The 20,700-nt window shown below is 44.1% G+C and overlaps 4 protein-coding genes across 5 annotated transcripts in view; 3 read left to right on the forward strand and 1 right to left on the reverse strand.

Annotated features, from left to right (window-relative positions):
* LOC109642519 (tereporin-Ca1-like) overlaps positions 1 to 20,700 on the forward strand; it is a 65,296-nt gene that overhangs the window by 43,973 nt on the left and 623 nt on the right. Inside the window, exons 1-2 of one of the 2 annotated variants that reach the window (XM_020107342.2) lie at positions 19,845 to 20,002; positions 20,250 to 20,373. In XM_020107342.2, the coding sequence (XP_019962901.1) occupies positions 20,270 to 20,373 (104 nt within the window). In that variant the 5' untranslated portion in view covers positions 19,845 to 20,002; positions 20,250 to 20,269. Of the gene's footprint in view, positions 1 to 19,844; positions 20,003 to 20,249; positions 20,374 to 20,700 lie in introns of those variants that run through there. The other variant, XM_069517861.1, reaches the window with a different exon arrangement.
* LOC109646925 (proton channel OTOP3-like) lies at positions 10 to 4,153 on the forward strand. Its single transcript, XM_020112698.2, has 7 exons — positions 10 to 493; positions 581 to 717; positions 1,449 to 1,507; positions 1,627 to 1,781; positions 2,175 to 2,848; positions 2,917 to 3,087; positions 3,170 to 4,153. The coding sequence occupies exons 1-7, from the start codon at positions 67 to 69 to the stop codon at positions 3,338 to 3,340; spliced, it is 1,794 nt and encodes a 597-aa protein (XP_019968257.2). The 5' UTR covers positions 10 to 66; the 3' UTR covers positions 3,341 to 4,153.
* hid1b (HID1 domain containing b) lies at positions 3,840 to 13,356 on the reverse strand. The gene is given in 20 exon segments (XM_069517863.1): positions 3,840 to 4,809; positions 4,927 to 5,085; positions 5,276 to 5,367; positions 5,443 to 5,485; positions 5,611 to 5,696; positions 5,698 to 5,759; positions 5,926 to 6,150; positions 6,243 to 6,407; positions 6,748 to 6,826; positions 7,009 to 7,160; positions 7,275 to 7,365; positions 7,575 to 7,715; positions 7,791 to 7,847; positions 7,925 to 8,156; positions 8,316 to 8,432; positions 9,130 to 9,236; positions 10,837 to 10,962; positions 11,545 to 11,715; positions 12,029 to 12,178; positions 13,223 to 13,356. Coding segments are annotated over 20 exon segments (2,385 nt in total). The 5' UTR covers positions 13,289 to 13,356; the 3' UTR covers positions 3,840 to 4,745.
* plaub (plasminogen activator, urokinase b) lies at positions 14,604 to 18,444 on the forward strand. Its single transcript, XM_020107336.2, has 11 exons — positions 14,604 to 14,737; positions 14,833 to 14,914; positions 14,995 to 15,099; positions 15,168 to 15,321; positions 15,808 to 15,905; positions 16,004 to 16,039; positions 16,356 to 16,548; positions 16,631 to 16,779; positions 17,293 to 17,433; positions 17,605 to 17,753; positions 17,827 to 18,444. Exons 1-11 carry the CDS (start codon positions 14,681 to 14,683, stop codon positions 18,046 to 18,048), a joined length of 1,386 nt encoding a protein of 461 aa, XP_019962895.2. The 5' UTR covers positions 14,604 to 14,680; the 3' UTR covers positions 18,049 to 18,444.

Consider the following 20,700-nt stretch of genomic DNA (forward strand, 5'->3'; position numbering starts at 1 on the left):
ACGATTACCAGAAACCTTCACTTGCATGCCTTCACATGTTGAGGGTTTGAGCTGAAGAGCGGCTGCATGAGAGAAAAGCCTGAAACTGAATGGGAACAAGAAAAGAAAGAAGGAGGGTCAAAGGTTATACAAGCTGTGAATATGAATCCTGATCCCGGAGCCACAGAGATGGATTCCTCCTGCGTGACGCCTGGAAATCCCACCGGTGATGAACCAGAGAACCAGGAGCTGGATCCGGTGCTGGTTTGGGTTCCCAGCGGGCAACGTCTGATCTCTGGTCTGCTGGGGATGAACGTGGTCCTGCTGGGGACGGCTCTGGTGGGGGGACAGGCCTTTAACCCCGAGGGCCTGAAGCACCAGGAGCCCCAGGTTTTCCTGCTGCTGCTGATGGGGGTCAGTTTGATCTGGATGCTGTGGTACCTGCTGTGGGCCCGGAAACAACCCGGCATCTGCCCACATAAAGACCACCACGCTGGGGGAATCACTGTCACCTGTAAGCCCCCTGTGTGTCATCATGATGTTAAAATACAGGATTTGTTCTGGATGTCTTAATGGAGTCTACCTTCTTTCTCCTCTTCAGTGGTGCTCATTCTTTTCGCTGCGTTCAGTTCGCTGCTGTTCATCTGCAGGATTGGTTATTTGATCAGCGTGAGGGAGTGTCAGCCGGCTGCTAAAGTGCTCTCTGTGTTCATTGAGGCTCCTTTTCTGGTGCTGCAGGTAAAACCATGTTTACTGTTTGCAAAAAGAAGAGGAAAGAAAATGTGAAGCTGCAGAAAAAACAACAAGACCTGCAATGAGTGCAATCATTAACTTGAACATAAAGTAATCACAGACACAGGATTTCTTTTTTATTTTGTGTATCTTTTACTCAGCAGCAGCTAACTATGTCTATATTGGTAATCATTAGCTAATGCTAAACATTATGAGATTTCTAAGCTGCATGATTGTGCAGGTGAGATTCAAAAGTCAGTCATGCACTGATATTCTAATGTTGGCCTTTGTAACTGGTCGAACCAGTCCAGTGGCTGAATGTCACAGTCTCATCTTTATTTACACAGATCTGACATTTTCATAGGTGCAAAATTTTGATCACTAAATCTTTTTCTGTCAGAACCAAAGATTTTTTGGTGAATTTCCTTAATGCTTCAAATCACAGCTTTGCAAAATCCTGCAAACTGCACCCTAACCCTAACCAGACAACACAACACACGACTGAATGTATAAATATATATTAGTTTACAAATATAATTTTAAATACTTTAGGTGCAACACTGTTATATTCATTCAAACTTTACAGGATGAAAAAAGGACCTTACACCAACATGTTTGTTTCCATAGTTTGTCTCTTCTTCTTCTGCAGCATTTCAAGATTTGAATGATTTAAATTAATGTCTTGAATTAATCTTCAGTTTCTGACTGTTTGACTCGAACCTGCTTTTGTTTCACAGACATATTTACTGTGGGTTCACTCCAAAGACTGCATCCACAAACACAAGATCATCACCAGGTGCATCGCTCTATCTACATTTAGACATTTCATACTTTGTACTGGTTGTTATTTCTTGTCCTCGTCCCTGTTTTAAAGTGCTTTTGTGTATTTCTTTATATTTGCATGTTGTGCATCAGGTCTGGACTGATGGTGATTCTATCAGCTGACCTGCTGCTATGGCTCAACGCCGTCACCGAGGACACGATCCACGAGGAGATCGAGTTAGAAAAGAGCGACGGGTTCAAGTTCAGCAACACAAACTCATCTGAGGCAGACGACTCTGATTCCGCAGGTAGTTACTCACAAAACATGAGTGAAAGTACTGCAGATCCTCAACGGCTGAATAAAGACACACGTACACATCAACTGTTTATATTGTAATTAAGACATATTACACGTCTCACTGCATATGATGAGTTCATCTAAACAAGCATATTGGCTGTAAACGTTAATCCACTACAACCCTGGCATTCCATTCATCCATCCATCAATATATTCATCCATTTATCTCCACGTCTATAAATCTATTTCTCTCGCTGAGGAAACTCAGGGACTTCTGTGATGCCCCCTAGTGGTAACATGAGTTCCTTAGTGAGAGAAGCATCTTTGTACAAGGTGAATATTTGTGCAACCTTCCATCCCTGGTTTCAACTGTTCATCGTAACAAGTGTATTTCTGCCTCCAGGTAACTTGACGCTGTGTCGCTGCAGTGCGAGCGCCGCCTGCCTCACCTTCAGAAAAGGCTTTGAGATCTTGTACCCCTTCAACATGGAGTTCTACCTGATGGCAGGCTGCATGATCTACGTGATGTGGAAGAACGTGGGCCGCAGGACCAGTCCGGGTCACCACGTCTCCCAGAAGCTGACCCTGAACATCGTGTACCAGGGCGGCGTCATCTACGGCCTGGTGTTTGGAGGCCTGGTCCTGGCGGCAGGAGTGACGGTGTTCATCCTCTACCAGGTGTGGGTGAGCCAGCAGCACCTTCGCATCACAGCCTTCCTCATCTTCTACGGCTTCCATTTAGCCGTCATGCCCGTCATGTCGTTCTGCTCGCTGGCTGGGATGCTGGTCCACAGGCTGGAGAGGAGGGCCCACGAGGGAGGACTCAACCCGACTCGGAGCCTGGACGTGATGCTCCTGGTGGCGGCGGCTTTGGGCCAGCTCGCCCTCTCCTACTTCTCCCTGGTGGCGGCCCTGGCTCTGGGGACCAGCGGGCCCCTGGGGGACCTGGACCTGTCCTACTCCCTCCTCAGCCTCCTGGAGCTCATCCTCCAGAACATCTTCATCATTGAAGGCCTCCACCGGCACCCGGACCTGTTCGCCAAGAAGAAGAAGAAGCAGAGGAGCAGCATATTTAAGGTTCCTGAGTTTAATGTTTAGTAAATTGATATGAAAAGGTTTTGTTTAAATAATAAACTCTCCCGCAGCCAAAGAAAAAGGTGACGACACCGACGCAAGAAGAGAAGAAGGCGGATATCTCTCTGCTGGAGGGAAACACGTCAGCACCCCCTGCTGCTCAAGAGCATGATGAGAAAAAGTCCTGGCACAAGAGAGCGATACAAGAAATCTGCGCTTTCCTCATCCTGTCTAATATCATGGTAACGTCATGTATGTTTGTTACAAAAGAAACGCGTGTTCTTTTGTCTCATGTAACTGACGACATGTTCCCACCTCTTCCAGCTGTGGGTCATCCCGGCCTTCGGAGCCCACCCTCAGTTTGAGAACGGCCTGGGGAAACAGTTCTTCGGCTTCAGCGCCTGGTTCATTCTGGTGAATCTGGGTCAGCCGCTCAGCGTTTTCTACAGGATGCACTCGGTGGGAGCTTTACTGGAGCTGTTCATCACTGCATGACGAGCAAACACGGAACACGTGGAGCAAACATGCAACACACACGCAGGTTATACTTTACATGGACAGAAGTATGTGGACGTCAATGTGCTGATGAGGTTGTTGTTCCTTAGGGTTTGAGATTGTTGGAGTAGGTTTGTGTTTGTCCACTTCCTGTTTCAGTATGGCGATGTTCACGTGCACGATGCCCACGTGCACAGATCCGGCTTCATGAAGAGGCGTCTCCACAGGATGGCGTGGCTGCAAAGATTTGGAAGAAAACTACAAAAAGGAAGAACATGCCAAAAAAATCCAACATTTCAAAATGGTCAGGAGGTGAGAGGTGAATAACTGCATGAAACCTTTAAACATGATCACCCTTTAAGATTGTCCCCATGATCCAGATGTGCAACATTTAATTCTTTCCTGACTCCACATCCCTCCACCAGGTTTCATTTAATACGTCCAGTCATTTTGTGCATTATAATAATAACGAACACAGATGAACACAAGGTTTCTCTCTTACTCATGAAAAATGAGTAATTTTTAATAATCGATTTTTTACTTCAGTAAAAGAACCAACACATGAAAATACAAATCCTCCGTTACAAAGTCCTGCATCTTAAATCTCAACAGAAAAATGTTGTTCAAGAGACAAATAAAAGTAAAATGTATAATTCTTGTTTGCTTTGGGCCCAAATATATATATTTGAAATGTTTTGATAGTATGATTTTATAGGATCTTCTCTGTAAAGTAAAAGCAGCTGTTAGATAAAAGCACAACATATGAAATGTTAAGTAGTAGAGGAGAAAATAGCAAAGATCTTAAAATGTATATCACAATCATTGTATCTCTGCAGAATCTGTTGAATTATAACACACGTGTTTAATCAAATCATTTCCTGTGAGATTAAACTGATTTTTAAATTCTGACAGAATCAAATATGTCACATTCACATGTCAAAGTTTCTTACTTAAAACATTTTCCGTTTCCTTCTCGGACAATGTTTTGTTTCCTTTCAGCGCAGAGAGCAAAGTTTCAGTCTGTCAGGTTCCTTCGTCCTCATTTATACACACGTGAGGATTTTCAAAGATCAACAGAAAACAGTTCTGTACAAAAACACAAATCACAAACCTTTGTGCAGAAACACCTCATTGCACCTCTGAACGCAGAACTTAACTTTCGGCAAAATGAAGAATTGAATTTTCAATAAATCACATATGTTACATTTGGCATCGATTCCGCTGCATCTGCTTACGATACAGACTCCGCCTCAAAACCAGGAACTGACTCGTGTTGAACGATTCAGTTTTTCAAGAGGAAGGTTGTCGCTGCTTGTTGTCTTTAAAAACATCAATAAAGTTTTGATACGCCCAGTGATCGGAGCTGAGGTGTGAGGGCGTCGGCCAGTCGTCCCCAGCGACTCCTCTAAATCCTCTGGATATCAAACAGCCTTATGTCCGTGTCGTACCAGATTGGAGGATCCAAGTTGCTATAGCAACAGAGTCAGAGAGGAAAAAACAAGACACTGTGAAAAACATTTTCAACAGACGTGATTTTCCAGAAAGAAACAAAACAACTCGTTCAGGCTCTTCTTCCGTTCTCCTACCGTAAGTAAATGACTCCCCACGTGTACGTGCGGAACCACATGGCCGTGCCGGCGTTGGCCTGGTACTTTCTGATGAGGATAGGATGAGGGATGGGCAGGAGGCCGACGAGCGTCCCGTGCTGAAGGAACTTCAGGATTTCTGACTCGTCTGTCAAACCCCTGCAAAAAACAAAAGCTCCGATCTCATCCAGAACAAACTGACGTGACAGATTAAAGATCAGAACGATCTTTACCGATCATATCTCTGAGTGCGACTCATCACAATTATAAACAAACTTAATTATTATTCCTGTTATAATAACTGTAGCAGTGAGAGCAGTTTGTATATTAGTATTTTAAAGTTTCTTACTTGTCGATGCAAATCTTCTCCACCTGAGGAACCAGCACCTGCAGCAGCCGCATGATGGTCTGCAGAGGAAGCTTCGCCTTCCACGACAACACCTGAGGACGCACAACCAATCAGAGTGCACGATTCCTTCCAGAGTAACTGCGTGAACAGATAAAACTTCTACGAACCCAGTCTGGATTAGCGCTGCCGGACGCCGATGACAAGCGACTCCTCACTGATTCGTACTCTGAGTTGAAGATCTGACAACACGATGAAAACGAGCAAAAGAGTCAGTTTAGCTGCAGGAATCGATAAAAAGACAAAAACAGTCACAGCGATGTGATCTCATCGTTCACCTTGTGGTCTCTCTCTGAGTTGGACTCTGTGTCGCTGGCTCCGGCCGTTGCACTGTTGTCTGCAGCCGCCGGCGGAGAGTCCGAATGTGGGACAGCGACCATGGTGCCGTTCTCACTCACCTGGGACTTCTCCGTTATCTTATCGATTCCTGCAGGACACAAGAGAATCTGTTTCCGCTGAAGAACAACTGAAAAAATTAAAAAAGCTTTGAAATATCTTTGTCCACTGGATATTTTTGAATATTTGTCGCAGTTTGTGACTTGATGATTTATTATTTTACATGAAATAAAGTCAGTTACCATCAAGCGTCATACCTGGAGTGGCCTCTAGGCTTGTTTTGAGCGTGCCGGGCTCTGCAGGTACAGCCGGTGTGGAGCCCTCCATGGACTCGCTCTCTGTCGAGTTGGTCCTGGAGACCCTGGACGAACTCTTCTTCTTCTGCAGGGCCTTCTGAATGGACGCCGCGTCAGACGGCAGGTTGGCCAAATGGTGGAAGACGTTTCGCTTGCGGATGATGGCGTACACCAGGTTACAGTTCCCTGACGGGGGGGGGGGGGGATTCAGGTTCTGCAGTTAGGCATCGTAACGTTGCGGCAATGTGTTGTGTAGCTGAGGTCAAATATGTTCTCACCATCAAACTGATACTGGATGATGTTGTTCAAGACCTCCAGCAGAAAGAAGACCAGGTGGTGGTTCTGGGTGGAGGAGAAGAGGAACCAGGGTGTGGAGAAGGCCTCCAGGAGGTGGAGCAGCTTGTTGGCCGCCACCATGGACAGACTCTTCAGATAAGGTGAAACTGTGGAGGTTGGTACAATCGACCATTTACTAACAGTTTATTTATTATTATTAATATCTTCTTCTTAATTTCCAGTTTGGTGCATCTGAAACTTTTAAGATCTTCATTCAGAAATTGAATATGTCCCTGATATCTGCTCACCTTTGATTTTCTATCCATTTTTTAAATGTATTTCGTGAAGCACCCGTTAGATAAGTGCTAAACAAATAAAAGTTATTATCATTATTTTCCTTCAGAGCTCATAAAGTTTTTCTGACTCTGAAAAACATTGTGGAGACAGAGCAGTTGGCAGTTCTTCTATTTATCCACCAGGGGGGGATATTGCACGTGTGATACTTACTGTTCACTATGATGGTGAGCAGACAGTCGAAGAGCGGCTGCAGACGCTGGTGACCATTGGTGAAGACTTTGTGAAAGACCTGCACATTCAAAAGGAAAGAGAAGAATCATGAATGACAAACAAACCAACAAACAAATCATATCATGACCTGGAAATCAATGATCTTTGTTTTCTTTCTAAACACAATGAGCTCATCTGCCACAAACATATTCAATTGGTTGAATTTGTTTTATTATCGAGAGCTGATTTTAACGAACTCACCACGATGAGCAGGTCGGCGTGGTTTCCTGTAAAAACAGGAATGTCCATGGGAACACGGAGCGTGTACGGCTTGTTCAGACGAACACCAAAGTTTCTCTCTCCACTCAGCAGCAGGAGGATGAACACACCGATGTGCATGAGGCCGACACGAGCTGTGCACACACACAAACACACACACACACACACCATGAAGTTTCCAATAAAGGTTTACGGTTGCGTCACAAACAGTATTATCTTGAATCCTTCTCGTGGAGGCGATGACTCACACTGATCCGCTCTGGCATCGTTCAGGTAGAACAGGATGGGAACCAGCATGTCCAACACATCACTGCTCTTCAGCACAAAGAACAGGAATTTCTAAAACAACAAAAAAAAACACAGTCGGCTTCAAACATATTTGTGTTGAATCAATATTCATCAATTAAATAGATCACAAATACAAATTTTGAGTCAAAACCACATGAACCACATTCAGTCAAATATCAATAAAAACCCAAAGTTTCATAGACCTCATTCTTCTAAAGTAAAGTGCTTCAACATTTGTAGAACGTCCGAGCTCCTCGCACCTTGTTGAAGTCGCAGAACTTCCAGAAGAGGATCAGCAGCTCCTGGTGGAACTGGATCTTCTTGGCGGAACGAGGCAGGTACGTCTGGACCAGAGGATTATTGAGCAGTCGAGCCAGACCTTTCAGGATGAAGCCCAGGTCCTGATAAAAAAAAGAGAATTAAAACATCCGGCGGTACGACTCTGCTCAGTGATCAGTGATTCGCCATGACTCTACCTCTTCTCTGTGGATCCTGGAGAGATAATTCACGAAGAGGTTATCAGGTCCTGCAGGCTGAAAGAAGATCTGAATCAGTATCAGTGTTTTGATTATTATTCATTTAAATGAACTCGTGGGTTCATCCCTCGTACCTCCTGCTCCTCCTCAGCTGCGGGGGCTGCGTTGGCATCCAGGGCCTGGAGGGCGGCGCCGGCGGACGACCCAGCTTCGTGCTCCAGGGTGACGATAAGGATCTGGACGGCCTGTTCCACCAGCTGCTCCCGGTAGTCAGAGAAGAGCAGGTGGTTGTACGGAATGCCGTAACCCACGGGGTCGTAGCCGCACACCACGTTGAGCAGGGAGGTGAACAGAGGCAGGGCGTGTCTGCGAGAAAGACTCGTGGAGGTCAGTGAGTACGAGACGCCACGCATGGTCGCCTATCACAGTTTTCCATGTGTCCAGTGGAGGTAATTACATAGCAGGGGCTGACGCGTGTGTGTGTGTGTGTGTGTGTGTGTGTGTGTGTGTGTGTGTGTGTGTTACCTGTTTTCCACGGAGCAGAAAAACGTGACCCAGGGGTTGAGGGTTCTACTTTCAGAGGACGGGGAAAGGTACATGGCCTCAGAGAAACAGGCGAGGAGCAACTTCAGCAGCTCCGTCCTGAACAACCAGGAGGAGATGATGAGGAGACAAGTCAAGAATAAACAATCCTCTATACACATACTATAATAAGAAGAAGAAATAATAAAGTGGATCTGCTTTTAACAATGTTTAGAGGGGAGGATGTCAGCGTATTTGTTCACTGCATTGTCACATGTTTTGTTAAAGCACTTTGAGCTGCATGAAACGTGTTAAACAAATAAAGTTTATTGTGATTGTTCGTCATATAGCTGCAGAACACGAGATGCAAAGACAACATGGCTCCATAGCACCTCTAGTGGTCAAAACCTTCACACTGCATCGTTTGACAGAAGTTTTTATTCCAAGTGACTTTCAGGTCATGACCCTTTAAAATCCTGTGTCTATACTGCCGCCTAGAGGCAAAGCATTATCAAAACACTATCAGTTGTAGGTAAAGAAAGTAAGTTTCACTTTTTTGTGGCTTGTGCAAAAAAGGAAATGGTGTAAATGTGTGTCGGTGACAGGAAGTGGTGAACTGATCTGAATTTTAAAGTGGTTACGAGTTGTTTTTACATGAAGTGACAACACAGCGGAAACAGACACGAGAAGCAGAGGAGCTGATCTCCTGAAGCTGCTGAAGCTGCTGAAGCTCCTGAAGCTGCTGAAGCTCCTGAAGCTGCTGAAGCTCCTGAAGCTGCTGAAGCTCCTGAAGCTGCTGAAGCTGCTGCAGTCTCACCTGTTGAGGTCGTGGACGTAGTTGAGAGGAGGAGCCTGAGCGAAGCCGACTCCAGCCTCCCAGATGTACTCACAGCTGTCGATGGAGCGGACGTCCTCCGCTGTGTCCTGCAGCAGAGACAAGAGTCAGTCAGTGGAGCCTTCACCTCCGCAAGGGCCCGACAGTCCGGCTCTTAAAGATCAGTCCCCTCAACATTTGTTTTGTACCAAGATCATAGAATTATTCTTTGGGAAATATGGGTCTTATCTCAAAATGTTAAAGAAAGAAAACTAAAATCTGTGAATCTGTCCCCTGATCCAGAGCTGCACCAACATTTAACAAGTTCTTCTCTGAACCAAGTCTCATGTGAACCCATTGAGTTAATTTTGTGAAATCTTTCTTAAAAACAAAACCAACAAACAAAATCATCGGTGAAAATGAAATGTTAAATGGAGTTTTTAAACAACAGCTTCCGTTGATGTTTCTGCTTCAAACTGTTGGACTGAAAGTTTTTCATTCTCTGGATCTTTCTTCAGCTGGAGCTGCAGGTCTGTGTTCTCACACACTTCCACCATGTGAGTCAACACGAGCTCTGCTGACAGTATCAGTGTGCGACACCTCGGCACAGATAACCACAGCCTCACGAATAGAAGCGATTACGTGCCACCATTGTTCCTCGGCAGAAAAGTGACAGTGAAGGGCATCGGGCCACGACCAGAGTTCACAGACCCAGGAGCAGTGATCTGAGGCGCAGGAGACTCTCAGTGTTTTATTTTCTAATTGCGCCAGTGTTGAGGGAACAGCCACTGGTCGTCATCCACAATCCCCCCCCCCCCCCAGGCTCTGCTGAGTTTGACTTCCTGTGGGGAGTAAGCGGTGGTCTGAGGTTGTTGCCGTGCAGCTGTTTCCTCTCACCTCCCTCTCAGGTGTTTGCTCTAAAAGGCGTCCGCCCTGTTCCTCTCAGCCCAGTTAACAAACATGGCCACTCCTCCGTCTCGGTCACGTGCAGAGTCACTCATTAACTTAAGCTGCTGCCTGAGAGAAGCTTGTGTGACGGAGAGAAAGACGCTCGGGGCTGAACAACACGTCCTCGGCTCAGTTAATACGAACGGCGAAGAACTGACACTGTTGTGGCTTCAGGGAGAAAAGAAAGTCAACAAGATGATGCTTGTTTTATTTTATTTTCTATTTGGAGAGACACAAAACCTGAGGCATCGATTTCACGAGTCTCCGTCATTAAATCCTGAACATTGGGCAGTGTGTGGCTGCTGCTGCACATCTGGATGTTTTCACACTGATCCACTAAAACTAAAAGTTTTAGCTCAGAATCAGAAATGGATTTCTGGGGGTTGATGACATAATTATGGAATCAAGTTTCTGATACATTTCTAAATATAATTTTTAAACATAAAATCTAATTTTTTTTTTTTTCTGAATCATTTAACTGCGGAAAAAACGTTTTCATTCACAAACATTATCTTTCGAACTGGGTCCTATACTTATAAAAGTGCACTGGCTACGATGTAATCTAATGGGGCAACTGCGACACTTCAGGAAATTATAAAATTATTTTCACCAACAAAAGTTTAGAATTGTTGTTGTGGGAACATCACACGTCTCAACCCGACTTGTCACCCTCGGGTGGACTGTTGCAGCTGCTCCATTAGATGTGACTGTAGATACTGCCACTGTGTCGCAGCTGCTAAAGAAAAGGCTGAGTGGACTCACCGTGCTGCTCTTCTTGTGGCTCTGCACGGTGAAATCTGGGCAGAAGAGAAGGTTGGTGATGGCCAGCAGCAGCGACTCAGCCAGCGGCCGATCTTCATCGTCTTCGGTGCCGTCGTCGTCCAAACGCTGGAGGAGAGAGAGACAAGTTCAGAGGTGTCACATGACACGGTCACATTTGAATCGTGAAGCGAGAATCACCGGGACTGAAAACAATTCTAGTGGAAAAACAACTATTTCATTATATGAATGAAAATAAAAAATAAAAAATTACACAGTTTATTCATTTCAAATCAAATCAACATTATTTCTCTGCACAACCACAAACTGAATTCGTACAATTACAAACAAACCATCAGGCTGTTCCTGCAGCTCACACTTTAATTAGAGACATTCAATCCTTAATTCAACCACTGGCCACAGAAAGGGGGGGGGCACACAATGTGGGCAGTGTTTGGACTGTGGTCCCCTGTCGACCTGGTAACCAGAGAACCAGCAGCCGTCAGGACGGAGGGGAGGGGGAGGGGGGATGTGGACAGTGACCTTCAACAGGTTCATCTTTCACTCTAAAGATCAGACGGAGCGATTTTACTTCTACTGATGCACTCAACATCCCTGGATCTGCTGCTGAGCAGAGGGTCAAACAGGAAATGATCTCATGATTGTTTGTTGAGGACGACCTGGCGTCTCTACATCAGGTCGGACTCGTACCCCAGCTCTGCCGGCTCCGGGCACGGTGGACCAGAAGAAGCCCCTCCAGTCGGCGTCCTCGAAGATGTACGGCAGGATGCGGGTGAGCAGGCGGGTGCAGTTCAGGATGATGTGGCGCTCCTTCTCCGAGGGGCAGCCTGAGTCCGCACCCTGGACTAACCTCTCCACGGCCTGAGGACACAAAGATCAGGTGTGAGACCGCGAGGCTGCAGAAGAAGTTGAGAGGAACGTTCTTTGAAGGCTCTGAGAAACTCAACGGTTATTTTAGAGACGTCCTCGACGACAGAAACAGAGCAGGCTGCCGTCGACCTTTAACCTTTACAACGTTTAACACTCAAAGTGTGGGAACAACAAACAGCAGCATTCCTCTGAGTCAGAGTGTCCAGGACGACCAGGAGACAAGACATTATGACGTGGCTGCTGGGGATTGGACAGAAGACACCATTCCTGTAGAGTGATAATAATAATCATCCGTGCGAGTCACCTTATAGCAGAGGGTTGCCAGGTTTGACGGAGACTCCTCTCTGACGGCTCTGATCTCGGCCGCCGGCACCAGAGCGAAAACATCCTGCACGGTGGTGGAGGTGTCGGCCCAGAACTGATCCCAGAAGGCGTCGTCTGTGGCTTCAACGGGCTGCAGGAGAAGATACACAAAAAACAAATTCATCATTAGTTTATATCAAGAACAATTTCAGTTTGAATCTCCACTGTACAACATCGGTACAGGTGCAGGCTGGACCCTCAACTATCAACTCAGATAGATGGAGACTGGCGCTGGAGTTAAAGCTGCTGCTCTTTGGTCACAATCACCAAAGTTTTGTTTGGAGAGAAAAGGTGGAAATGTTGTTCTCGGCTCAGGCAAAAGGAAAATGCTGAACTGACAAGACGGAAGAACGGATTCAGATAAATATCACAAACGTGTCCTGGGTGAGAGAGAAGAGGCCGGATCCTTCAACCATTCATTTACAAAGCCTATTTCAATCACAGAGGTGTAAAACAATTTCCAAGCAAAATAAAAGGGAAGATGAACAGAGCTATCGAGACTGAAAGAGGTCAAACTTAATTTAAAACCTTAAAATCCATCATGAACCACTTCAAGCAACTTTTAGTTTGATTTCACCTTAAACATGTGAAAGAAATCAAATGTATTTCCTGCTTAACGTGAATTTAACTGATTAATCAACTACTCAAATAACGATTTCCTATCAATGGCTGATCCATTAATCGACTAATTGTTTCAGGTGTAAGCCACAAACAGATTCAAATCCTCTGCATTTACCCAGTTCCACCTTAAGTGCACCTGAGAGGCTCAACAATAAAGAAAATAAGATAAATAGATTTTTAAAAATATACTTTTTGAAGCCAAATGTTTTATGTTCAGACTATTTAACTAAATAAACAAGAAAAAGTTACAATTCAGAGGAAACTTTACTGTTCCCAGACTTTTAAAGTTCACACATGTAAGAAATAACATTGACACACAGTGAATTAAATGATCTGTGTGTGAAAATCATCGTTTCTCAGCACACACGCGTGTGTTCCTGGTTTTTCTCTGGACCCTCAGTGATCTCAGCTCCAGTTTGTTTCACCATCTGGAACCAGCTTCTCCTCCAAAGCTTCCAAACGACGCTGCGCTGCGTTTCTGTGCCTCAGAATAAAAGATGAGAATAAAAACCACCTGAGTTTTAGTGGTGAGCTGAATCACCGCCTTCCTGAAGAGAAGTTTACTGTCCGTGTTTCCCATGTTTCCTCCGCAGCTTCCACCTGCTGCTGTTTGGATCCGTCTCAGTAAAGAGGATCATCTTCCTCCTCCTCCTCCTCCTCCTCCTCCTCTACTCCCTGCGTCCTGAAGCCTTCACTGGCTGCTCGGAAAATACAACGCTGCTGCTGCTGCTAGTGTTTTCACAGACTACTTCAAGTACTTTAGGCTACGTGACAATTAAACTTTTATCATCATAATAACTATAATATTAATATAATATTATGATATACATAGTGAAAAAGAAAGAAATCACGGAAATAAAATGCATTCGTTTTTGAATTCCCACCATGTTTTCCTTGGTTCGGTTCCTGTGTGAAGAAATTCCCGATGGCCTCAAACGCATCACCAGTAAAGCAGGATCCAAACTGAAGCGACTTCCGGGATCTAATGTAAATATTAGTTTTCATTCATTCATTGATTGATGAAAACTTCCTTCATTGACACGTGGGCTGCAGATTCAGCTGCAGCGATAAAACTGAGGAAACTTCATCTTCATCATGTGACTGAATCATTACGTCATAAGAAACATATGGAAGTTTGTTCACCTGTTAAAGTGACGTGGCTCGTGACGTCACAGTCTGCTCCGTTATGACACACAGGTAAAATCCATCACCGGGATAAACTCAGGGCAACAGCGATTTATTGAACTGATTCAAGCACATTGGATCATTTTGCTTTTATAAAAAAGATGCTGAAAGAACAAATGTTAAATATGTAGCTTGTAAAAAATCTACTTTGATTCCTGAAAAGAACTTAAGTCTTAAATGTCTGTTGTTGAGCAGAAGTTGTACTTTTTTTTCATTGTGTTCCTGTAATAAACAAGTTCACCGAGTCTCCGCCTGTTTCTGTCATCAAATTACTGATTCGAACCAAACCGATCAGAAACACTTGAACGAACATCAGAGAGAGAAGAACGAGCTGAAATGGAGGAAACCATCTTTGACAAACTTTTACTTAATGTCTACATTTGGGGGGTTTATGACCTACACTGCTGCCAGCCACCAGGGGGCATTCAAGATGATTTGGCTTCACTTTTCAGGAGCTGACATGTCGTCCATCTTTATTTGCCGTCATTGCTCCACACTCACCAACACCAGTCCACAGTGAATCCACGGCTAACTACTGCCACCTGCTGACCTAACAGGGGACAACATGACAATATGAAATGATTTGATATAAAATTCCAGTCTGGGATTAATGAGCTGTGACTCACTCACTAAGCATCTGTTTCAAAATCAAATGCCAGAGACGACCTCAGCCAATCACGGACCTCCCTCCGCTCCTCCCTGCGCTCAGACACAAACAGATTAAACTCTCAGGAGTCTCTGCAGCTCCACTGCATTCACATTCATTCACGGAGCAAACGCAATAACGATGAAAAGCCTCGGCGTGTTGATCTGGATCTCTGCAGCTCTGACAACAACTGGAGCAGTTAAGAACATTTCAATTTTACTCTAAGAGAAGTTTAATCTTTATTTTTACAGACACTGATCTAACTTCTTTATGGTTTTTTGGTCTTGTTAAAGGAAAGAAAATGGATGAAACGTTCTATTTTCTCTTCCTCCTCCTCTTCTTCGTCTTCATTCTCCTCCTCCTTTGAGAGTTCAGGTGAGAAACTCTACACGAGTCTCTGGCCTTGTATGTTGAGTTACCGAGTTCTTTAAAATGTTTGTGATTTCATTCGTCAGGTGGAACTTGTCTGAACGGAGGAACCTCTGTCCCATCACTGACCACCGGTGAACACATGTTCTGTTTGTGTGCTGATGGTTTTGAGGGAAGACGCTGTGAAACAGGTGAGGAGAAAATTACATTCATCTTTTTTATATTTTGAATATAATAAAAATCCCATCTGTCACTTCAGCCAAAGGTGGTCAGTGCTACGAGGGCGTGGGACTGTACTACAGAGGACGGGTGTCCAGGTCCCAGAGTGGACGGACATGCGAGGAGTGGGATTTAGAAACCAGAGAGAGATTCATGTCATCAGATGTCAAAGCAGGGAGACACAACTACTGCAGGTACATGTTGTTATCAGTTAGAATCACACAGAGTTGAAAAAACCTCAAAAGTACCATAAGGCCACTGTTATAAAGAACTTAACCTTAAAAAAGTCAAATGTGATTTAATAAGAGCTTAAAGTTTCTATCCTGCTGCTGGTAGTAATATTCAGTGGTGGAGGAAGTGCTCAAACATTTCAATTAAGTAAAGTACAAATAAATAGACATACTCAAGTAAAAGTAAAAGTACTTTTTTAAATTGACTTAAATAATTACATTTTATCAATATGCAACATATATCTTAAAAGTCATATAAAGTAAATTCTTCATTGAGTTAGTAATTCATTCATTCATTCTTTGAATTCTCTGACTTTCCAGGTTTAGTTTGTGTTTAATTAATTAGAAAATGATAATAAATATCAATAAATTAGGTACGTAGATTTACTACTCAGTGCATCGTATGAAAACATATCAATGAAAATCAGTATGATCATTTTCTTTCGACAGAAATCTTTTCTATAGACGACGTCCGTGGTGTCATGTTTGGAGAAACCAGCAGCTGGTGCAGGAGTATTGTGATGTTCCACGTTGCGGCTCAGAGTCACGTAAGTTTACCGTCTCCTCGCTGCTGTGCGGGAAAATATAAAAGTCCAAAAAAATGTAATCCAGAGTTTAAAAAAAATCTCTGATCTTGTGGTTCCAGCTCCACCGTCACCTGCACCCACAGAGCCGCAGCCAGGTGAGTCCAAGACCTCAGGTAAAATTAGACGTATGATTAGAGGTAAGATCAGGGTCCTTTCAAGATAATGAGGAATATAATAATTACAATAACTTTATTTACTGTAAATGAATATAATTCAAAATACAAACCATCGAAGGCAACCATTAATAAAATAAAAAAGCTAAACGGTGAAGTAATCGCTAATGATGTGGAAACAGACGTCGACACAAAGCCACCTGCTCCCGAGTCTTGTAACCCAACTCCTCACTAAACTCACCGTGTCCCATCATCATGTTTTCCCTTTGATTGTTTTGAACTTTGTTAAATCCTCCAGCTGCAGAATGTGGGCGGCGCAACAGACGAAAGCAAATGAAGATTGTCGGTGGAACAGTTACCACATTGGAATCACACCCGTGGGTCGCTGCCATATTTTGGCGCATCAAATCCAAGGAGAAGGTTTTCCGCTGCGGGGGGAGTCTGATCTCAGCCTGCTGGGTCCTCACCGCCGCCCACTGCTTTCCCGATGGGTAGGAAGTGAGATCATTTACTGGAACCACAGCAGGTGCTGAGCTGCAGGACTGGACCGATTCTTGTGAACTTGTGTTTCAGCTCCCACGCCAAAGAACGGCGCTTCTCCGTCGCCCTGGGGAAAAACGCTCTGAACGAGAGTGACCCAACCGAGCAGACATTCAGAGTAGAGAAGATCATCGTCCATGAAGGCTTCGACAACAGCGAGGGCAACTTCAACCATGATATCGGTACTTTAGACGCTTAGAGATTCCCTCCAGGCATGTTTGAAAACATAAAAAATAATAACTTGTGTCTGATACCGTTACATATCCATAAGGTTTAGAAATCCTCGTCTGTCTTCCTTCATTCAGAATCCATCGATACATGGTTCAAACATCGTTAACCTTATTCCTCACCTTGACCTTAAAGCAACACCATGTACCCTTTGCAACAGCGCCCTCTGCAGCCACACATGGGGATTAATCTGCTGTAGAGTGAAGTGGTTTTCCTGCAAGTTTATCAGTGTGTTGAATGAGACTCTGACTGTGTCATCCCACTCACTGAACTGAACACTGGATATTACAGTTCAGCTGTCTGGACATTTTGTGTAGTTAGTGTTTGTCCTGTGAAGCAGCAGCAGCAGATTGTCTGGGTCAGACTCGTTCACTGAAAACAGCTAGAGAGCGAGAACAGATGTTCAGGGCGAGGAGTGGGAATGAGGAGTATTGATGATGGTGTAATCAAAGCCATGACTCTTGCAGCGTTGGTGAAGCTGAAGGCTCGAAGTGGTCAGTGTGCAGAAGAGAGTAACATGGTGAAGCTCGTCTGTCTGCCGCCGCCTCTGCAGAACCTCCAGCCTGGTGTCACCTGTGAGATCGCCGGATACGGGAAAGAAAGACACGGTGAGGGAAGTTCTTTGGATTCTGTCGTGGTATCTGACGGCTTCGTACTGGTGGTGGTGTCCAGACACTTGTCTTTGATGGATAAACTATAAATATAATAACTCCTTAAATTAAACTCATTCAACAAACGGTAGAAGGTGGTTGAATATTTTAACGACTCTTCTTCTCCAGGGTTGTGGTATCGGTCTCAGTATCTCCGAGAGGCTCAGGTGAACCTCTTCGCTGACGACGTGTGTCGACACAGGGACTATTATGCAAACATGATCACCGACAACATGTTTTGTGCCGGGAGACCCGACTGGAGCCAGGACGCCTGCGAGGTATTTCTACATGTCTGGACTCGATTCTTGATTTGCTGAACTTCCTCTCACGCTGCTCGTCTCCGTCCCACAGGGAGACTCAGGCGGGCCTCTGGTGTGCGAGGTCGACAACAGGTTCTTTCAGTTCGGAGTCATCAGCTGGGGTGATGGCTGCGCCAAGGAGTTCCGACCCGGCGTTTACACCCGAGTGACCAATTACAACCGATGGATAGAAGAGAAGACGGGTCTGAAGTCTATCAGTGCTGGAGCCATGTTCCCTCAGGACATTCCAACCGATTCAAGTGTTAATATGTAAAAGTCCGCTGCTGAAAATAGTCCCTAAGAAACAAAGTTCCCTTTTGCTACGATGCTTTTATGACGTATTAGATGATAATGTGTAAATCAAATGTGATTTTAACTCAAGGTAACAAAACCCAAAACTGACTTGCTACTTCTCTTGGTCGTGAGTTGTCAGGTTGTCATGTCGTGCCCTTCCTCTGTCAATAGGTGGCGTTAGTGAATTCACTATGTTGAGTGTGGACCACAGACTGTGAATAAAGATGTATGACATGACAGCTCCCGAAACTAAAACCATCTCAATCACAGGCTGAGGTGTTTAGGTCATAAACCCCGCCTCCTCCCTGTTAGTAGATGGGAAATGGACAAAACAAAACAAATCACAATCGCGTTAAATAAATGTTCTTTAAAGATGGATTCTGTCATCGTGGGTCGTTCTTTTTGTTCAAGTGTTTATGTTTCAACGAGGAAGAAAAATGGAGCTTTCTCCAACTTCAAGTGCTTTTTTACAACAATTCACTTTCAATTCTTAAAACATTTAAAATATGTGACGGTTATTATTTTAATTTCCAGACTGACTCTGTGTTTATTTAGCAACTTACGTTAAAGAAAGTTTTGCTTTAAAGGAGGTTTATGTGTTTTTAAAATCAACTCCTCTCCTCTTGACCACAAGATGGCGCTAGAATTGTACAAACTAAAGAAGGGCAACAACTGAGCTTGTTCTGCAGGAGGCCTTTGTGTGTTGCATCGTGATTTGTGTCTCTTCTTGTAGCTCAGGTGTCCCTCACCAGTTGGAGCTGTGTAGTTGTTTAGCATCTTTATTCATTATTTCTGCATCACGATTTCCATGTTTGCCTGCAACTTATAATTGAAAAAACACTTTTCAGTTTTTTTCATTCTTTGGGAATGTGTGTCTCTCTTTTTGCATTTTTTGGATGACTGTGTCTCTGTGCCGACTTTGTGTGTCTGTGTTGTTTTTCATCTTTTCATGGCTGTTTTTCATTTGATGGTATTTGTCTCTTTCTGCATCTATGTTGTGACTTTGTGTTTTCCTTGTAGTTGTCGTGGTTATGTATCTATTCTGGATTATGTTAATTTGTAGTTTTTATGTCAACCATTTTATTTATTATCTCTTTGTGGTTGTGTCTCATTTTCTTTGTCTGTTTGTCTTTGGGTGTGTCTCTTTGCGTCTCCTTGTGGTTGTCTGTGTCTCTTCTTGTAGCTCTGTGGTTGTTATGCACCTAGTTGTCGTAGTTGTGCATCTTAATTCAGATTATTTTGTAACTATTTTTTAGTTGTTTTGAATCTTCATTGGTTGGTTTCTGTATTTTTATGCAACTCTTCGAAGATGCAGCTGTTTTGCACCAGATCATTTTGTGACTCACTGTTTTGTGTCATCCTGAATCTCCTTGTGATTGTGTGTGTCTCTTTTTGCATCACCTTTTATTTTGTGTCCACCTGTTTTTGTGTCCCTGCAGACGTTATCCATGTGTTTTGCTTAAGTTTGTGTCACACTGTGGTGGTTTGTGTGTGTCTGTGATTCACAGTCATATTGCGGAGCAGGAGAAGACAAAGAGTCCTGTTGTATCAAATGAAAACATTGACTGTCACCTGCTGATTGATTCGTTCTTTCAGATGCACTCGTCTGGAGGATTTGGCCTTCATCGTCCGAAATGAGTCATCGTCATCAGGACAGGGGTTGACGGGTGCGGCTGTGACATTCTGGTATTTCAGCGCCAACGCCTGTGACCTGTCAAGCAGGGATGATAAAGACAAATCCAAACCTGAACCCTCGTTACATGTAACTGACATGAGAAGCTCATAGGTGCAGACGAGCAGAACACAGAGGTGAGGATACTCCTGCAGTACGAGAGGCGTGGCTGAGAGGGTGTGTCTGACTGCTACCTCCACAGCAACCTGCCGCCTCCTGTCAGACGACTCTCTGCCTTCCTGTGTGCACGACTTAAAGTCAAGTGAGTACATTTAACCTGAGATTTCATGAGAGCTGCAGCTGCTTAGAAAAACAAACGTAATATTATATTATAATTATATATATAAATATTAATGGATACAATTCTGTGGAGTTTCTTTTAATTCATGTTGAGATGAAATAGTTTCTTTGACTTCAAGTGTGTTTCAGTGATTGTACTTTGATGAAAAGCTTCTGTCTGAATCGGTTTGTTTGGTTCTTGACTGGTTGCTGTTCGCTCTGTCCGTCAGGCCTCCCAGCAGCCGTCACCATGCCTGAGAATGCAGAGTCGCACTCCGTCACCCTCACCCCCAACCGCACCTGCACCATAGAGATCAGCAACATCAGCGCCAACTTCTGTCTCGTCAACCCAAAGTAAGAATCAATGACGATGATGAAGAGGATGATGAAGATGTATAGGGGTTCAGTCATTTAGAGTCTGATAAAGGAATTTCTGCATGATTACCAGAGACAAAAAGTAACTAAGTACATTTACTCAAGTACTCCCGTTCAGCTCTGAGGAGCTTGTATTGTATTTCCATTTGGAATTACTTTATACTTATACTCCACTGCACAATATAACTAGTCACAGGAATCAGTTTCTCTGCACGAGTACTTTTGATGTTTTTAATAATTACGCTGAAAGTCTTGCTTTTACTTGTAATAGAGTATTACGGAATCAGTACTTTTATTTCAGTAACT

Source organism: Paralichthys olivaceus, chromosome 21 (assembly GCF_024713975.1).
Source record: "Paralichthys olivaceus isolate ysfri-2021 chromosome 21, ASM2471397v2, whole genome shotgun sequence".
Classification (NCBI taxonomy): Eukaryota; Metazoa; Chordata; class Actinopteri; order Pleuronectiformes; family Paralichthyidae; genus Paralichthys; species Paralichthys olivaceus.